At 45.9% G+C, this 14,652-nt stretch overlaps 1 protein-coding gene across 4 annotated transcripts; it reads left to right on the top strand.

Moving 5' to 3' along the window:
- The first annotated feature begins 3,602 nt into the window (after positions 1–3,602).
- CHAMP1 (chromosome alignment maintaining phosphoprotein 1) lies at positions 3,603–14,305 on the top strand. Of its 4 annotated transcripts, none has more exons than XM_015277911.4 (3): positions 3,603–3,692; positions 4,148–4,248; positions 10,622–14,305. In XM_015277911.4, exon 3 carries the CDS (start codon positions 10,681–10,683, stop codon positions 13,525–13,527), a length of 2,847 nt encoding a protein of 948 aa, XP_015133397.2. In that variant the 5' UTR covers positions 3,603–3,692; positions 4,148–4,248; positions 10,622–10,680; the 3' UTR covers positions 13,528–14,305. The 4 variants fall into 4 exon arrangements, with proteins under 4 accessions (XP_015133397.2, XP_015133396.2, XP_046762441.1 ...); XM_015277910.4 differs by having other exon boundaries at positions 4,148–4,263; XM_046906485.1 differs by having other exon boundaries at positions 4,148–4,347.
- Positions 14,306–14,652: the final 347 nt, after the last annotated feature.

Below are 14,652 nucleotides of genomic sequence, written 5' to 3'. Positions count from 1 at the left end.
CTATATGCTGTTACCAGAAAGCCTTGGGAGGTACGTGGCTTACCTTTTCACGCTGCATGCATGGTTTGGGCTGGAAGATTTTTCCCAAAGGAGAATAGGAGAAGAGCAAGAAGCCTTAGCTTGCTGTCAGGTGCCTGTGCATGAAGAGCTGGGGGCAGATGACAAGTGACCACTCCGATGTCCACGTCCTGTACTCAAAAGGAAATGAACCTGAAAATCACGCAGGTGCCCCATCTGTGGTGCCAGCCTGTTCCTGTGGTACCTACAGAGAGAGAGCACGGACACTTAGCCACAAGTGCTGATAAACATACTGCCTCTGTGTGGGCTCTGAGGTGTGACGGATCACTGCTAAATGCCACCTGATGTCACAGCGGATCAGGGAGACAACTACCAGCCCTTCTGCAAACACTGCAGGCTTTGGCTAATGTTTCAGCACTGCTGAGGTTTGTACGCGGATTCTATCTGAAAGTGAAAGCAGAAGCTGTTTTGGAGGTCTTGTGGTTTTCCCCACACTGTAAGCCAGAGATCCTCAGGTGGCAAATGGTGACAACTGCTGTATCAAACACGTATAAAACGTGGAGTTTTTTTACCAAAAAAAAACCAGACAAAACCAACGACTGATCTCAAATAAACTCTTGTGTCTGAGTTGCTTTTCAAAGTATCCTCGTGCCAGCAGACTTAGAAAAGAAAGCCAATTACTGCTGTCACCCAACTCTCAGCTACTTCATTTCTTAATTATGGGTGTTTAGCTTTGTGCTATTACGATTTTTTTCCTACATGCACTGTTCTATGATGTGCTGTTGTTCAAACAGAACCCACGGAGGACTTTGAAACACCAGAAGAATGGAAGTATCACAGAACTTCACGCTTGAGAAAGAAATGTAAATTTGTGCTTTCTCTGGAGAAACGTTTCCCATCAGAATCGTGCTCAGCAGGCAGGAAAGAGCATTCAGTATAAATCACAGCACTTAAATTATGTCACTTCTCAAAATACCTTTTGCCATCACTATAAAGTCAGAGCTGTCTGACAGCTTCCCAGCATGCTGAGCAGTTTTAGCACCAACAGAGATTTTCATTTCCAGAAGTGTAGCAGCGCAATAAACTTCTACTTACTGGCATCAGTGCATGCTTGAGAGCAAGCCTGCATCTGGGCCTCCTCACCTCTGCACCAGTGATGGAGATGCAGTGGAAGCCTTTGCTGGCTGAGGAGACTGACAGCAGAGCTCACGATGGGTCTCCTGCAGTGAGGACGCCACGATGCTCATTCCTCCTAACCTGTAAACATCAACACCAAACTTGTCTGCCAAGAGTGCTTCATCGCAGTCCTGGCAGGCTGTCCTTTCTCTCAGTTTTCTGGGAGAAAGCTTTCTGTAATGCAGGCAGAAGTGTGAAAAGATATAATTGTTCAAATTATGTTTGTTAATGATGAAAACTTTGAGCCAAATCTTCATGGGGATGGCTGAAAGTATTTTCTTGACTGAAGTAAGTAACAATAAGAATCTCCATGTGACAAATGCTTTTTTTTTCCCCCTGAATTTTTCCCATTAGAAAACATTTTTAAGATATGCTCTTAAGAGATCAGTATGAAACTAGGAGATCGACAGTGCTCATTTCCAAGGCCAAAGCTAGTTCTGTGCAGACCTCGGCTCCGCCAAGCATGCACTAAGCCATCACTCAGTCCCAGTGACAGGAAAGGGCTTCACACAGCCCTCCGTCTGAACGTGAGGACCAGTGGCCGGCCAGCACCTGGTTTTGGTGGTTCAAGTTCAGCAGGCACTACGCTGAGGATCTTTAAAGCAGAAGTCAGCCTGCAACACAGCTGAAGAGATACTGATGGGTACTGCGTTTTGTGGGTGACCTACCAAAGGATTTAAGATGTTGAGCAGAAAAAAATATATATGTTTCTCACCCATAGATTTACTCTCATTTACTCTTAAAATATCCTTATGCCCAACTTGTTTGCTGATAGTGCTCAGGTGACACTGTCACAGAATTCCCTACTAACATCCCAAGTCATTTTTCCCTAGACAAAATCAATACATCAAAGCTGACAGTAATACAACCTTAAAGTTTGGACTGTAACTTTTATTCCTACCCATATCTGGACATCTGAGATTGTTTCATCCAGTGCAGTGATGGCACGTGGCAGCTCTTCACAATAGCTCTCATTCCTGCTGCCCTGAATAACATCACCAACAGACCTTGTTACCTCATTGCTACTGCAATCTGCATCCAAGATGCAATGGCTAAAAACCTTTAACAAAAGACCAAGAATTTATTCAGAAGCACTAAACTAAGATCCAATGGTCGTGAGGCTTTAAAAGAAAAGAGAAGGCACTATAGGGGATACTTTCTGGACAGAGCCTCTTACCTCAGCTGCTCTCTGCACCTATGGCACAGTCACTTGGGCAGACTGGGAAGCATGTCTAACAGCAGCAGCATCAAGGACAAGTTGAATCTATAGCAGCAGTACTAATGGTACAGCTGCTGGGAGCCGTGGGACCACTGTAGGAGCATCCAACGGGACTCTTACCTGTGTCAGCCTGACACGAGGTTAGGTGCTACGAGGTATGGTTTAGAAGCTTAGTGGGTAGTTACGGTGATAGGAGGATGGCTGGACTAGATGGTCTTGTAGGTCCTTTCCAATCTTGTGGCTCTGTGATTCTATGAAATATTTATATTAAAATGCCAGCAAAATAAATAATGAAGGGCTCTTGGAAGGGGCAGAACTAAACACAGCTACACAAATAATGGGAATCATAGAATCATAGAATCGCTCAGGTTGGAAAAGACCTTAAAGATCACCGAGTCCAACCACAACCTGACCATACTACTCTACCTTTAACAACCCTCTGCTAAATCATGTCCCTGAGCACCACATCCAAACGGTTCAAACACATCCAGGGATGGTGACTCAACCACCTCCACGGGGAGCCCATTCCAGTGCTTAACAACCCCTTCTGTAAAGAAGTGTTTCCTGACAGAAAGCTGTCCTTTATTGGCCAAACAAAGCTTCACCTAGCGCTGCTTTAGCAAACGTAGGTTTGACAGAGAAGGGCCGTTCTGAGCACTATAGAGGACAGCAGAACAGAGGAAGGCTGGGCAGGTGACACAGCACAACCGCCCGCTGGTTTGAAGGAGGGTACTGAGCTGACAAAGGGAACGCGACTTCTCTGAATTCAACACAATCCCGCAGGTGTCACTGTAATCAAGAGATTCGTCACTTCATACAGTTTAGATCTGTAATTTAATATAACGCGGCAACGGAGCGCTTGGAAGATGCGGACCAGAGAAAGCCCGCACGACGCCCCACAGGTGACCGCGCCACAGACGCCTCCCGCCGCCTCAGCGGCCCCGCCACGAGCCCAGCGGCGCCGCTCCGCCTTACGGCGGCACCACGTGACAGGCGCCGCGCACCGCCCGCCCGTCACGGCGAGGGAAGGCGGGAGGCCGCGAGGGGCGGGGCTACGCGCGGCGCCGGCGCTTCCGGTTGGGCGGCGGGCGGGCCCGGGGGGGCGGTGAGGCGGCCGCCATTCGGCCGCGCGCCTCCTCCCGGCGCCCCCCCGCGTCCCCCCGCCCCCTCCTCCTCCTCCCCGCCCCTCGCACGGCCCGAGCCCGCCAGCGCCGCCGGCCCGGCCCGGCCCGCCGCCGCCTTCTCTGGGCTGCGCCCGGCCGCCGGAGGTGCTTCAGCGGTGAGTGCGGTCGGAGGGGGGGCCCTCCCCGCCGCCCCCCGGCGTCGAGCGGGCTCCTCCCCCCCCGGGCGGCGGGCCGGGGCCTTCCCCTTGGCCGGGGCCGCCGGGCGGGGGGCTGCGGGGTTCGGGTGGGGGCGAGGCCGGGGGGCGGCGACGTGCCGGGCCCCCGCCGGCGACGCCGCCGGGAGACCGCGGGGCGGGAGCGGAGCGTCGGGAAATGCCGCCGGGTCGGTCGGAGCCGGCCTCGTGCCGAGCCGGGCCCCGCGGGGAGGGAGGGTCCGCGGCACCGGGGAGCGCCGGGGCTGTAAGCCGGCACTGCCGGGAGCGGGAGCGGGAGGAGCTGCCTGGGGCACGGGCCGTGCCGAGCGGTTTGTGCCGGGGAGGTGGAGGTTCGGACTTCATTCTTCTCTTCCCTGAGCCGTCCTCACATCGGATTTTGTTTCGGTGTAACGCAGGTGGAGTTCTTAGCCCGAGGTCACCGCGGGAAGGGTATGGTACAGCGTGGTTGTGGGCGCTGGTTGGTCCCGTGGCGCTTCATCGGCTCAGCTCTGCAGAAGTACGTTCTTTTGAGGTCAGTTTTGGAAGCCAGCAGTGCGTTAGAAGCTCAGCTCTGCTAAGGCAGAGTTAGACTGCCCTGTCAGAATTACGTGAAATGGTAATTTCTTATCCTTAATCTTGGCGTAGGTATGTCAGATACTTTGTACTTTAGGCTGTCCTTAGGTCTTGTGCTGGGCACTGGTGTTACTCTGTAGACTTGTCCTTCTGGCGAAGACAGAAGGCCCACGAGGTAGCTGAACTGCTGCATCCTTCATGTTCTCGAGGCCATCCGCATCAAGCACTGATTTCACTGTTCAGTTGTCCTCTGAGTTGAACCTGGGACTTCATCGTGCAACAGCTCCCTTGCTGGACCAGGTGCCTGCTCTCCCAGCACATCTCTCAGTGTTGGTGGCTGGCAAGGTCAGGGTGTTGGAGCCTCCTCTCCTAACGCAGTTTTAAAGGCTGGACCCAGCGATCGCCGCTGATGGAACACTGCACAAATGGGCTGGCTGGTGGTGGGCAGCTTGGCTGCAAGTACAGTTGGGTTCCTGTGGGCTCTGTGGGCTAGCAAGAGCATGGTGCTGTCCGTTGTTCCCTGTGTGTTGGAGCCAACCCTTGTATCTCCTCCGTGTACGTTGGGAAGCACCTGCTCTGCTTCACCACTGCCTATGGGAGCTGAGCTTCTGTTTCTTGTCAGCCATCACACAGGTTCACGAGAAGCATGGTGTTGCCACAAGACTGCTACCATCTTTCTTGTGCAGTGACAGGGCTTGTCAGAGCAGAGCTGTGATGAGTGGCACCCTGTAAAAGCGGGAGGATTATCTGAGGAAGACATTTCTAGGAGTATGGGCTTACTTCATCCTTTGCTTGGTGAACTGATAGAATGGTGTCGTGCACTTGTGTGGGAGGTTGCTGGAAACCATTTCTTCATGCTAGTATGTTGCTCATTTTTCAAGATTGTGTGGATGGCAGCTCTATTTTTAAGTCCCACTGGATATGGAGAAAACAAAGCAGATACAGGGAATCATATAAAATATATGACTTTCTTTTGAGGGCCTTTGAAGCTGCACTGGTGCCCCTGAGATGCTTTGCACATCCTCGTTCTCTGCTTGTCTCTCATTAGGATCAATTCTTTGTCAAGAGGAAGAGGAGTATAGCTCCTTCTGTCATTGAGAACCAGGATGGACTGGTTTTGAAGGATGATACAACAGTCTCCTCATTGCCATATTCTGCAATTCTGCATGTCATGTTAAAAACAACCTGTAATTTCCTATGCTCACAGGCAGTGTAGATCTTTAGCTTTGAACCCTTCCTTGCTTCACTCTGGCACTGCCTCATGACAATCACAGCTTATCTTCTGTACGGGATGAAAGCAGGGATGCATTAAATTTTGCAACAGGGTGTAAAATGTTTATTAAACAGATGCGTAGCTATGGAATTGAAATGGGATTGAGAAGTGGAGACATTTTGTTGGTTGCCAGAGTCATTGTGTTATGCCTAACACTGGGCCGATTTTTGCTGGTATACAGCATCTCCTGCAGATTTCTTTTATGCCACTGGGAGGTTTGTGAGAGGTGTTGGGATGAATGGCTGATCCTGCGCTGGGATCCTGACAAACAATGAGATGCTGAATCCTGGAACTGAGTCTGAAGTAGCCATAAGTCCTGCTGGGGAAGAATTAGGCAATCTATTTGCTTTCTGCATTAGTTTGAGCTGTTCCTGTTGCTCAGCTTAACACAAGCTGAGTCCCTACATCAGATTTTCACTTGAATCTTGAGGGTGTTGATCTGCATCCCTATAGGCCAGCAAAAATCTATGGTCGAGCTGAGAGCTGAGCTGGCGCCAGTGCTGTTACCGTGCTCGAAACCTGTGGGTATGGTGAGCTTGTGGACAGGAGCACTTTACTGTTCAGATTCACTGGAAATCTTAATGTCTCAGGAAAAATCTGAAGAAGCCTTGGCCACCCTTAGCTAAAGTTTAGTATTACAAACTCCAGAATCTTAGTAGAGGCTTCTTTTGTTGTCAGTACTTCGTCTTGAAGTGGAAGCAGGATGTGTGGACAGGGCAAGTGTAAATGCAGGTCTTCAGGCTTCTGCTTCACTTGTAACGTGTTCTTACATAGTTAATTGGTTCTATTTGGTTATATCTGCATTTGTGGTTTGTGTGTTGCAGTCCTTTGAAATTAGGAAAGCAGGAGGGGCTGCAGAAATAGTGATTAAGGAATCCAAAGCACTGTGTAGCTGCAAGGTGGCATGAAGCCTCAGCTCCAGTCACTGTAGCATGGTGTGTCCTGGTGGGCTGGGACCTGACAGAGTGTTTAGAAGAACTGCACAGCAGTTATTTGTACTTGTGCAGACAGCGGCTCTTTTTCAATCTTAGGGGTCTTCAGCAGGTCTGTAAGAAACTCCCACATCCATATCGTGTCTGTTGTGTTCTGTGGGGACTTGCTTGTCATGCATGCTTGATCTTCATCCTGAGATTCACACTTCTCTTCAGAAGGGACTTCCAGATGACCAGAGTGATGTTTGAGTTTACTGTTTGGTCAGATGCACGTGAGGCACTTTGCTGCATCCTTACCCTTTTTATGGAGTTGGAGCAGTGTAGAGGTAGGTTCCTTTCAGGTCTGCATTGAAGCATTCATGCAGAAGCAGCATGGTCCATCTTGTTTAGCACTGTCTCAAAGATGCTGCTGAGCCAATGTTATGCTACGTCACAGTTCATGCAGGTCCTAAGTCATGGAATCTTGGTTATTGAGCATATGGTTGCTAGCCTGGCTGGCTCGGGGCTGTTTGGAAAACAGTGACTTGCTGATCTTCAGACTGCATCCAACTAGGCAAGGCAGCACCTAAGGCACAATCCAGTATGAATATGGTCTGGTTGAAGGCAAAGAGAAACATGAATTGCGCAGTTATCCATGTGACAAAGCTGAGTATAGCTGACTGCGGGCTGCAGCACCTCTCCTACAAAGAAGGGCGAAGAAAGCTGGAGTTATTTAGGCTGGAGAAGAGAAGACTCTGGGAGACGTCATTGTTGCCTTCCAGTACTTAAAAGGGGGCCTGCGGGAATGTTGGAGAGGGCCTCTTTACTGGGGTTCATAGCAGTAGGACAAGACGTGACAGTTTTAAACTAAAAGAGGGTAGATTTAGATTAGATGCAAGGAGTAAATTCCTTACCATGAGCGTCGTAAGGCACTTACCTTAGCTGCCTGGAGAATCTATGGCACAGACTGCCTGGAGAATCAATGGATACTCCTTCCTTGGAGGTGTTGAAGACCAGGCTGGATGGGAGCTTGGAACCAGGTGGTCTTTAAGGTCCCTTCCAACCCAAAGCATTCTGTGATTTTTAAGTTAGAGGAGGGCAGTAATTGGAGCTATGTGGAAGCAGTGGCATTTTGAACTCAAAGGGAGAAGTGAGTAAGGATGTTAACAAGAAAGTCTTACAGACTGGCTGTTGAGATACATGCTCAGTGAACCTGCTAAATTTAAATGGCAGTACAAGTTAATAGTAGCTCAGCACTGTGCAGATTTGTTACTGGTCTCAGAATAGCTACTTTAAAACTAGAGTTAGTGTTCTGTATAGTCATGGCCTACGACGTGGCAGTACTGAGGATCTCTTGCTCAGTAGTATGCCTAAATTAAGTAGAGATATCAGCAGAAGAGGCTCTTTCTGTAGTGACTGCCAGCTACAGTGTGCTGAGGTTATAAAAATCAATAATGGTGAGTGCAAGAGAAAGTAGCCCGAATTCTTGAATATTATTTCATGATACTGAAGGCTTGAATGCCAACCTTTCAACATCTGGAGATGAAAATGAGGAAGTGCCTGTAAGTCTTTCACTTCTAGAATCATCTCCCAGTCAGAAAAGCTTAGACCAAATGGGACAGCTTGTGGAATGGAGGCAGGGACTTCTTCTCATGTTGCGTTTGAAAGAAAATGGAAATTTTCATTGTGAAGATAGGACCAAATAAAGGCAAAAGATGGAGTCTGGGTGAAGTAAGAGTTAAGAGGTGAAAATAACAGATGACTCCAGAAATTGCAACATGTAGGTACTGTGTGAAGAGGCGGAAAATCACGAAAAAAGTAGAAGATTGCCTGGAAAACTGTTGTAAACTGTGATAATTTCAGTTGGAAAATACTTGCTTTTTTTTCCTTTTTTTTTTTTTTTTTTTTTGTTCTCTAGAGGGAAAGAATAAAAATAGAGAATTCAGATTTACTGCCAATTTGTATTCTCTTCCAGGTCTGAAAATGTGATTAGTGCAGTATATTGTTATGGTCCTGATTATGTTTTGTTGAGATTGGGTTAAAACATATTAGTTTCCTATAGCTCCATGTGAGCAGTTTGTTGGTTTTGACTTTCAAAATCTCCTTTTTACCCATTGCTGCAAATCTTTCAGCCAAAAAAAAAAAAGAGATCCTGAATTCCTATGGAATTCTGGATCTGTTGGAGCATTAGGACAAGGCTTGCTATGGGTTATTCCAGTTGGCGGGTTGTTTGCTATTGCACAGGTACAGGCCTTTGTATGGTTCCTCAAAGTGCTGGAACAGAGTAATTTATACCAAAAACTCCTTCCAGTTCAGTAACTGTAGAGCAGTGCAATTACTTCTTGTGTAGATGGCACATTGTTCTCATACGTGTAAAGCATGATTCATCTTCAGGCTCTGCCTGCGGATCCACTGTGCTTCTTGACTGGAACATGTGCTCATTTTGAAAAGCTCCCCATTCCTGTGACTTAATGTAAAGCACATAGATACAGCACACCAGTGATCCTTTATTTCTTAGGAATGTGTGCCCTCTGTCCTTCAGCCAGTTCCTTGCTGGGTTTTTTTTGCTGTGCCCATGCCATCCTTCAGCAGTACTGCTAGCCTGCTTTCCTTCTATCCCTCATTATAACTAGAGTCAGACACTGCTTGTTCTGCAGGTTTTAAGACTGGTTGCATACTGGCCATGTTCTAATTATAAGCTAGACAGAACCAGTAACAGTTAAGTGAAATCTTCAGCCTTTACCTCAGTGGTGACGTTTCCTTAGCCTTCTACTACTCAGCTTCTGTTTTCCATGAAACGTGTAGAAATTTAACCTGAGATTATATTTGATTGGTATTCACCGAAGGGCAGTGTTTCTGTGTAAGTCTCACTTTCATAAGAAAGCAGAGCTTAAAAATAATGCTGTAGGAAATAAATTGAGAAAACTTGCATTGGGTGCATATTTTTTGACTAGTTATTCATCTATATATATACTCAGACAGGAGAAATAATGTTTAATTGACACACGAACGTTGGATGTATGTCTTACAAATTAGGTTGATATGGTAACATGTAATGTTCTTTAATTTGAATCTGCAAGGAAAAAAAAAATAAAAGCAAAGTGTGCAATTCACATAAGTACTGAGAAATACCCAAATATTGCTTTTCAGCAGTGGTAACATCCATGTCTAGGTGGAAATGCCTTATAGAACGTTGCATAATCCAGACTTCATTTTCTGTTTATTGTGGTAGGTAATTGGGGTAATCTTCTGATGGAGAAGATGGGATACAGCAAAATCATTATAAATGCTGTGCGTTTCTGATGCTGCATTTCTGTGTTTTTGTTGGTTTTTATGAGGTCTTACAGAAACAATAATTATGAGACATTTCCATCCTGTCCTGAAATAAACAAAATATTTTGTGTATGAGGACTGGCACACAGATAGGATAGAAGTCACTGCTGTTTGATTTTTGAGAAAGCACTGTTGATGCTATTAGGGCAACAAGATGAAACAATGGAAAAATTGTTCTTACAATAGATAAAGTTCTTATGAGCAGTGGCTTTTATTTTTCATGTAATTAGTGAAAGGAAAATAGTGTTTAATGGGGGAAGGCAGAGCGTAGGATTTAGGCTTCTGTTATCTTCGTGATTTTTTTTTTGTTTGTTTTATCAAAAACATTTAATTTGTTCCAGAATTTTATGATGGAGAAGGCAGTTTTGAAATGACTTGTTTTTACTGGCACTGTTTCAAAGTACTTTCTGATTTCAGTTTACATGCATAACATAAACGAAAACAGCCAAATCTTGGAAGAAAGGACAACTGAGAAAGCAAGTCATGTTTCTCAAATGGAATGTGAACTTAACTCTTCATTGCCTGGATTCTTTTATTAGAGTTTACTTACCTGTCTTTTTTTACATTGTTAGGAAGGCCTGCTGTTAGGTAAAGCTTTGTTTTTTCAAGTTCTACTGATGCAAGATGACTTGGAAAAGCCAGAGTGGCCTGTATTTGCATTTGTTTATGAAGTAGTTAGTACCTGTGAAAAACTTGCTTCCCAAAATGATGGGGGGAGGGGGAAACACACAGTTATTTGTCAAAGCTAAAATTAACATAGAGAGCTAACTGTACAGATTTTTTTTTCCCCTTTGTTGCAGGAACTCTGAAGCTTGCTCTTTATAAGGTGAAGTGCTGTGAAGACGACTATCGTAGAAAAATGGACATGTTGCAGATACTGCGTAAAACCACAGAACGCTTGGAATGTGATCACTGCAGCTTCAGAGGAACGGACTATGAGAACATACAAATTCACATGGGCACCATACACCCAGAGTATTGTGATGAAATGGATGCTGCTGGTTTGGGTAAACTTATCTTTTATCAGAAAAGTGCAAAACTGTTTCACTGCCACAAATGTTTCTTTACCAGCAAGATGTATTGCAACGTGTATTATCACATCACAGCACAACATGCAGCACCAGAGAAATGGAACGAGGAGCGGAAAGGACAGGTAGAAGGAGGTTCAGATTCCTCCAAAAAGAATGGTGCTGCGGAGCCCCAGAAATGTACCCCTCCCCCTGAGTCTCTCAAACCTGCCCTTTCTCCTGAAGTCCCCAAACCTGAATCCAAGCTTCAGAAATCATCAGTGTCCCCAGAGTCCCAGAAGTCAGCTCAGACTTCTTCCTCTGAGCCGGAGAGGTCAGCCCAGATCATGTCCCCAGATTCAGAAAAGTCAGTTCAGGCTGTGTCTCCAGATCCAGAGAAATTAGTTTCAGCTGTGTCCTCAGACTCAGAAAAATCATCCCCTGATGCGTCCCCCGACCCCCAGAAGCAATCCCCTGATGCATCCCCAGACCCACAGAAGCCAGCCCCTGCTGTGTCCCCAGACCCACAGAAGCCAGCCGTGGCTGTGTCTCCAGAGCCCCGTCGCCATTCCCCTGCTGTATCACCAGAGCCCCGTCGCCATTCCCCAGCAATGTCTCCAGAGCCCCGTCGTCATTCCCCTGCTGTATCACCTGAGCCCCGTCGCCATTCTCCAGCCGTGTCTCCAGAGCCCCGTAGATACTCCCCGGGTGTGTCACCAGAGCCAAAGAAACCTACTCCAGCTGTATCCCCTGAACCACGAAGGTATTCTCCAGCTGTGTCTCCAGAGCCTCGGAGGCATGCTTCTCAAATGCGTAGGCCTGCTTCTGCTTCTTCTCCTGAAATCCGGAGGCCTGCTCCTGCAGTTTCGCCAGAGTCATGGAGACCTGGTCCTACCGTTTCCCCTGAACCCTGGAGATCTACGCCTCATGAAATGCAAAAGTCTTCCACGGTTTCTCCCTGGGCTCCAAAGGCTTCCATAGAGTCTCGGAGGTCTGCCCCCGAGTCGCGAAGGTCTGGCCCAGTTGCATCACCAGAGTCTAGGAGGCTTGTATCTGACTCGTGGAAATCGACGTCCTTTTCTGAATCCCAGAAGTCCACTCTTGTTTCTACTGAGCCATGGAAACCCATCTCATCTGTTTACCCAGAAGGCTGGAAACCTGTTCTGTCCCCTGACACGTGGAAGCATTCTTCCTCTGTTTCTCCTGAGCTTCGCAAATCTAGTCATGCTGTTTCCTCTGACTCTTGGAAGCCTTCTTTCTTTCCCGAGGTCCGTAAGCCTGCTACTTCGGTGTCTCCCGAATCTTGGAAACTCTCTGAGTCCCGGAAATCTATGTTTTTTTCTGAAACTCAGAAGTCCACCTCTGCTGCTTCCTTTGAGGTTCAGAAACGATCCCATTTCCCTGAGCCTCGGAAAAGAGCTCTGTTCCCAGAGTCACGTAAATCTAATCCCGCTGTTTCTACCGATGTTCAGAAACGTGCTGTATTTTCTGAGACCCAAAATAAGGTGTCTGCTTCTCTTGCTTCTACTGAAGGCCAAAAACATGCCTTATGTTCTGAAGCCCAGAAGTCAGCTCTTGTTTCTCCTGAGGTCCAGAAGCATGCCCTATTTTCTGAAGCCCAGAAACTTGCTCCCATTTCCCCTGAAGTTCAGGACCATACTTCCTTTTTGGAGTCTCAGAAATCAGCTTCTCCTGAAATTCAGAAACACGGCCTCTTTAATGAGGCCCATAAACAGGCTCATTCTGCTTCTCCAGACACACAGAAACAAGCTCTTTTTCCTGACTCCCAGAAATCTGCTGTATCCCCTGATATTCAAAAGCAAGCTGTATTTTCTGAGATGCAGAAACCTGCTGCTTCTATGTCCTCTGATATCCAGAGACATACTGAAACTACTGTACCTTCTGAACTCCCGAAAAACATCCTGTTTTCTGAGTCCCACAAATGTGTTCCAGGGTTTTCCTCTGAGCCCCAGACGCCCAGTGAGTCTGGTGAGAGTGACTTTCTTTCTCATACTTTAGATGATCAGAAACCACTGGATGACTTATTCTCACCAGATGAACAATCCATATTAGCCAAAGAATCACCCGAAGACATGTTATACTCATGCCCAAAAAAGAAGCCCAGGAAGGAAAACCAGGACAACTCAGATTCTGAACTGAATAGCAGCGAGTGTGGAAAAGCAGAGATGGACTCGATGGAGATGAAGGAGCAAGAATCCAACAGTGACCAAGAGCAATATGATATGGAGTCCTCTGATTACAGTAGAGAGAGTAAAATAGATGCAGCTACTCCCACTCAGCCACAGTGTGTTCTTCAGTTCACGGAAGAGAAAGAGGCTTTCATTTCTGAGGAAGAAATAGCAAAGTATATGAAGCGTGGCAAGGGGAAATATTACTGCAAAATTTGTTGCTGTCGTGCAATGAAAAAAGGTGCCGTCTTGCATCACTTAGTCAACAAGCATAACGTTCAGAGCCCGTACAAATGTAAAATATGTGGCAAGGCTTTTCTCCTGGAGTCTCTTCTTAAAAACCATGTTGCTGCTCATGGTCAAAGTTTGTTGAAGTGTCCACGTTGTAATTTTGAATCAAATTTTCCCCGAGGCTTTAAGAAACACTTAACCCATTGCCAAAGCCGTCATAATGATGATACACCTAAAAAACACTTGGACAGCCTTGAACCACTTGAAGAACAAATTTAACTCGTATTTTTCCTCGTGTTAGAAAAGCTGAATTTACAACAGTGTTCAGAAGTGTTGATGTATGTTAACCGAGTAGTTTAGCTGATCTGACAAGTCAGAAGATGCATGGTTTGTTGTACTATGTTTAACTTGTCTTATAGATGTTTTACTGGAATTATTTACTTTTAAAAGTCATTTTAAATACATGTCCATGTCTTTTTATTCCCCATCAGTAGAGTCATATTTTTTTGGATGTACGATGTTTTTGAAACCAAAATGGATACAAACTAGTTTTGTAAAGATTTGTAAAACATACAGGTGATTAAGGACTGGAGTGGCAAGCAACCCATGTATTTCTGTGAAGAATGAGCTTGGTTTTTTGCATTTGTTAGATGTCTTATTTTTAAAAATGTTTTTATCAAATTTTTAAGATGAAATTTCTTACCAAATGAAAAGTGAATGAGCCAGGCACGAGGAACTACCAACCCTTCTGGAATAACTTGGCCCTGAGGTTGTAATTGAGTGTATAGTCATTTGTTGGAGCTTTCTTGCACTCAATCCTCTGTCTTTCTTGTCTCAGTTTTAGAAGCATTGAGGTACTTATTTTGTGATTATGTATTTTGGCCATGTTTTAAGCATGAACTAATATACATTAAATTGATGGATTAAGTCAGACTACGTATAGCTCAACATTTTCTCTTGATAATTCAGATGTTTGTAATGTCAGGAAAAAACACATTTCTTGTATCTGGTGAAATGTTATGCTTTAATCTTTTAACAATAAAAGAAAACACCCAAACCTGGCATTGGCCATTTCTCTTTTCCCCCAAATCGAGAGCAAAACTTTTCATGTTCAATGTATTGTCTTTGGCAACAAAAGATGCAAAATTGCCCTAGAGTTCGGCACTACATACATCACATAAGCACTTTGTAATTCAGCGGGAGCGTGGATTATAAATGCAGGTAATACAAAGAAGGTTTCATTTTCCCTAGGCTAAATCATGGGTGGACTGAAGCAGTTGTACACGTTGGCTTAGAATAGGAAGGTGGTAGTATTAACAAAAAAAGCCCTGAAACCAACAGCGACCAAACAAGAAGCTATCAGACTGGGAGATCTCCGTGTGTAATCTCCTGCCTAAGAGCTTC

The sequence above is a fragment of the Gallus gallus genome, chromosome 1, assembly GCF_016699485.2.
Source record: "Gallus gallus isolate bGalGal1 chromosome 1, bGalGal1.mat.broiler.GRCg7b, whole genome shotgun sequence".
Taxonomy (NCBI): domain Eukaryota; kingdom Metazoa; phylum Chordata; class Aves; order Galliformes; family Phasianidae; genus Gallus; species Gallus gallus.
Note: the sequence above shows the minus strand (reverse complement) of the source record. Positions and strands in the feature narration are given on the sequence as shown.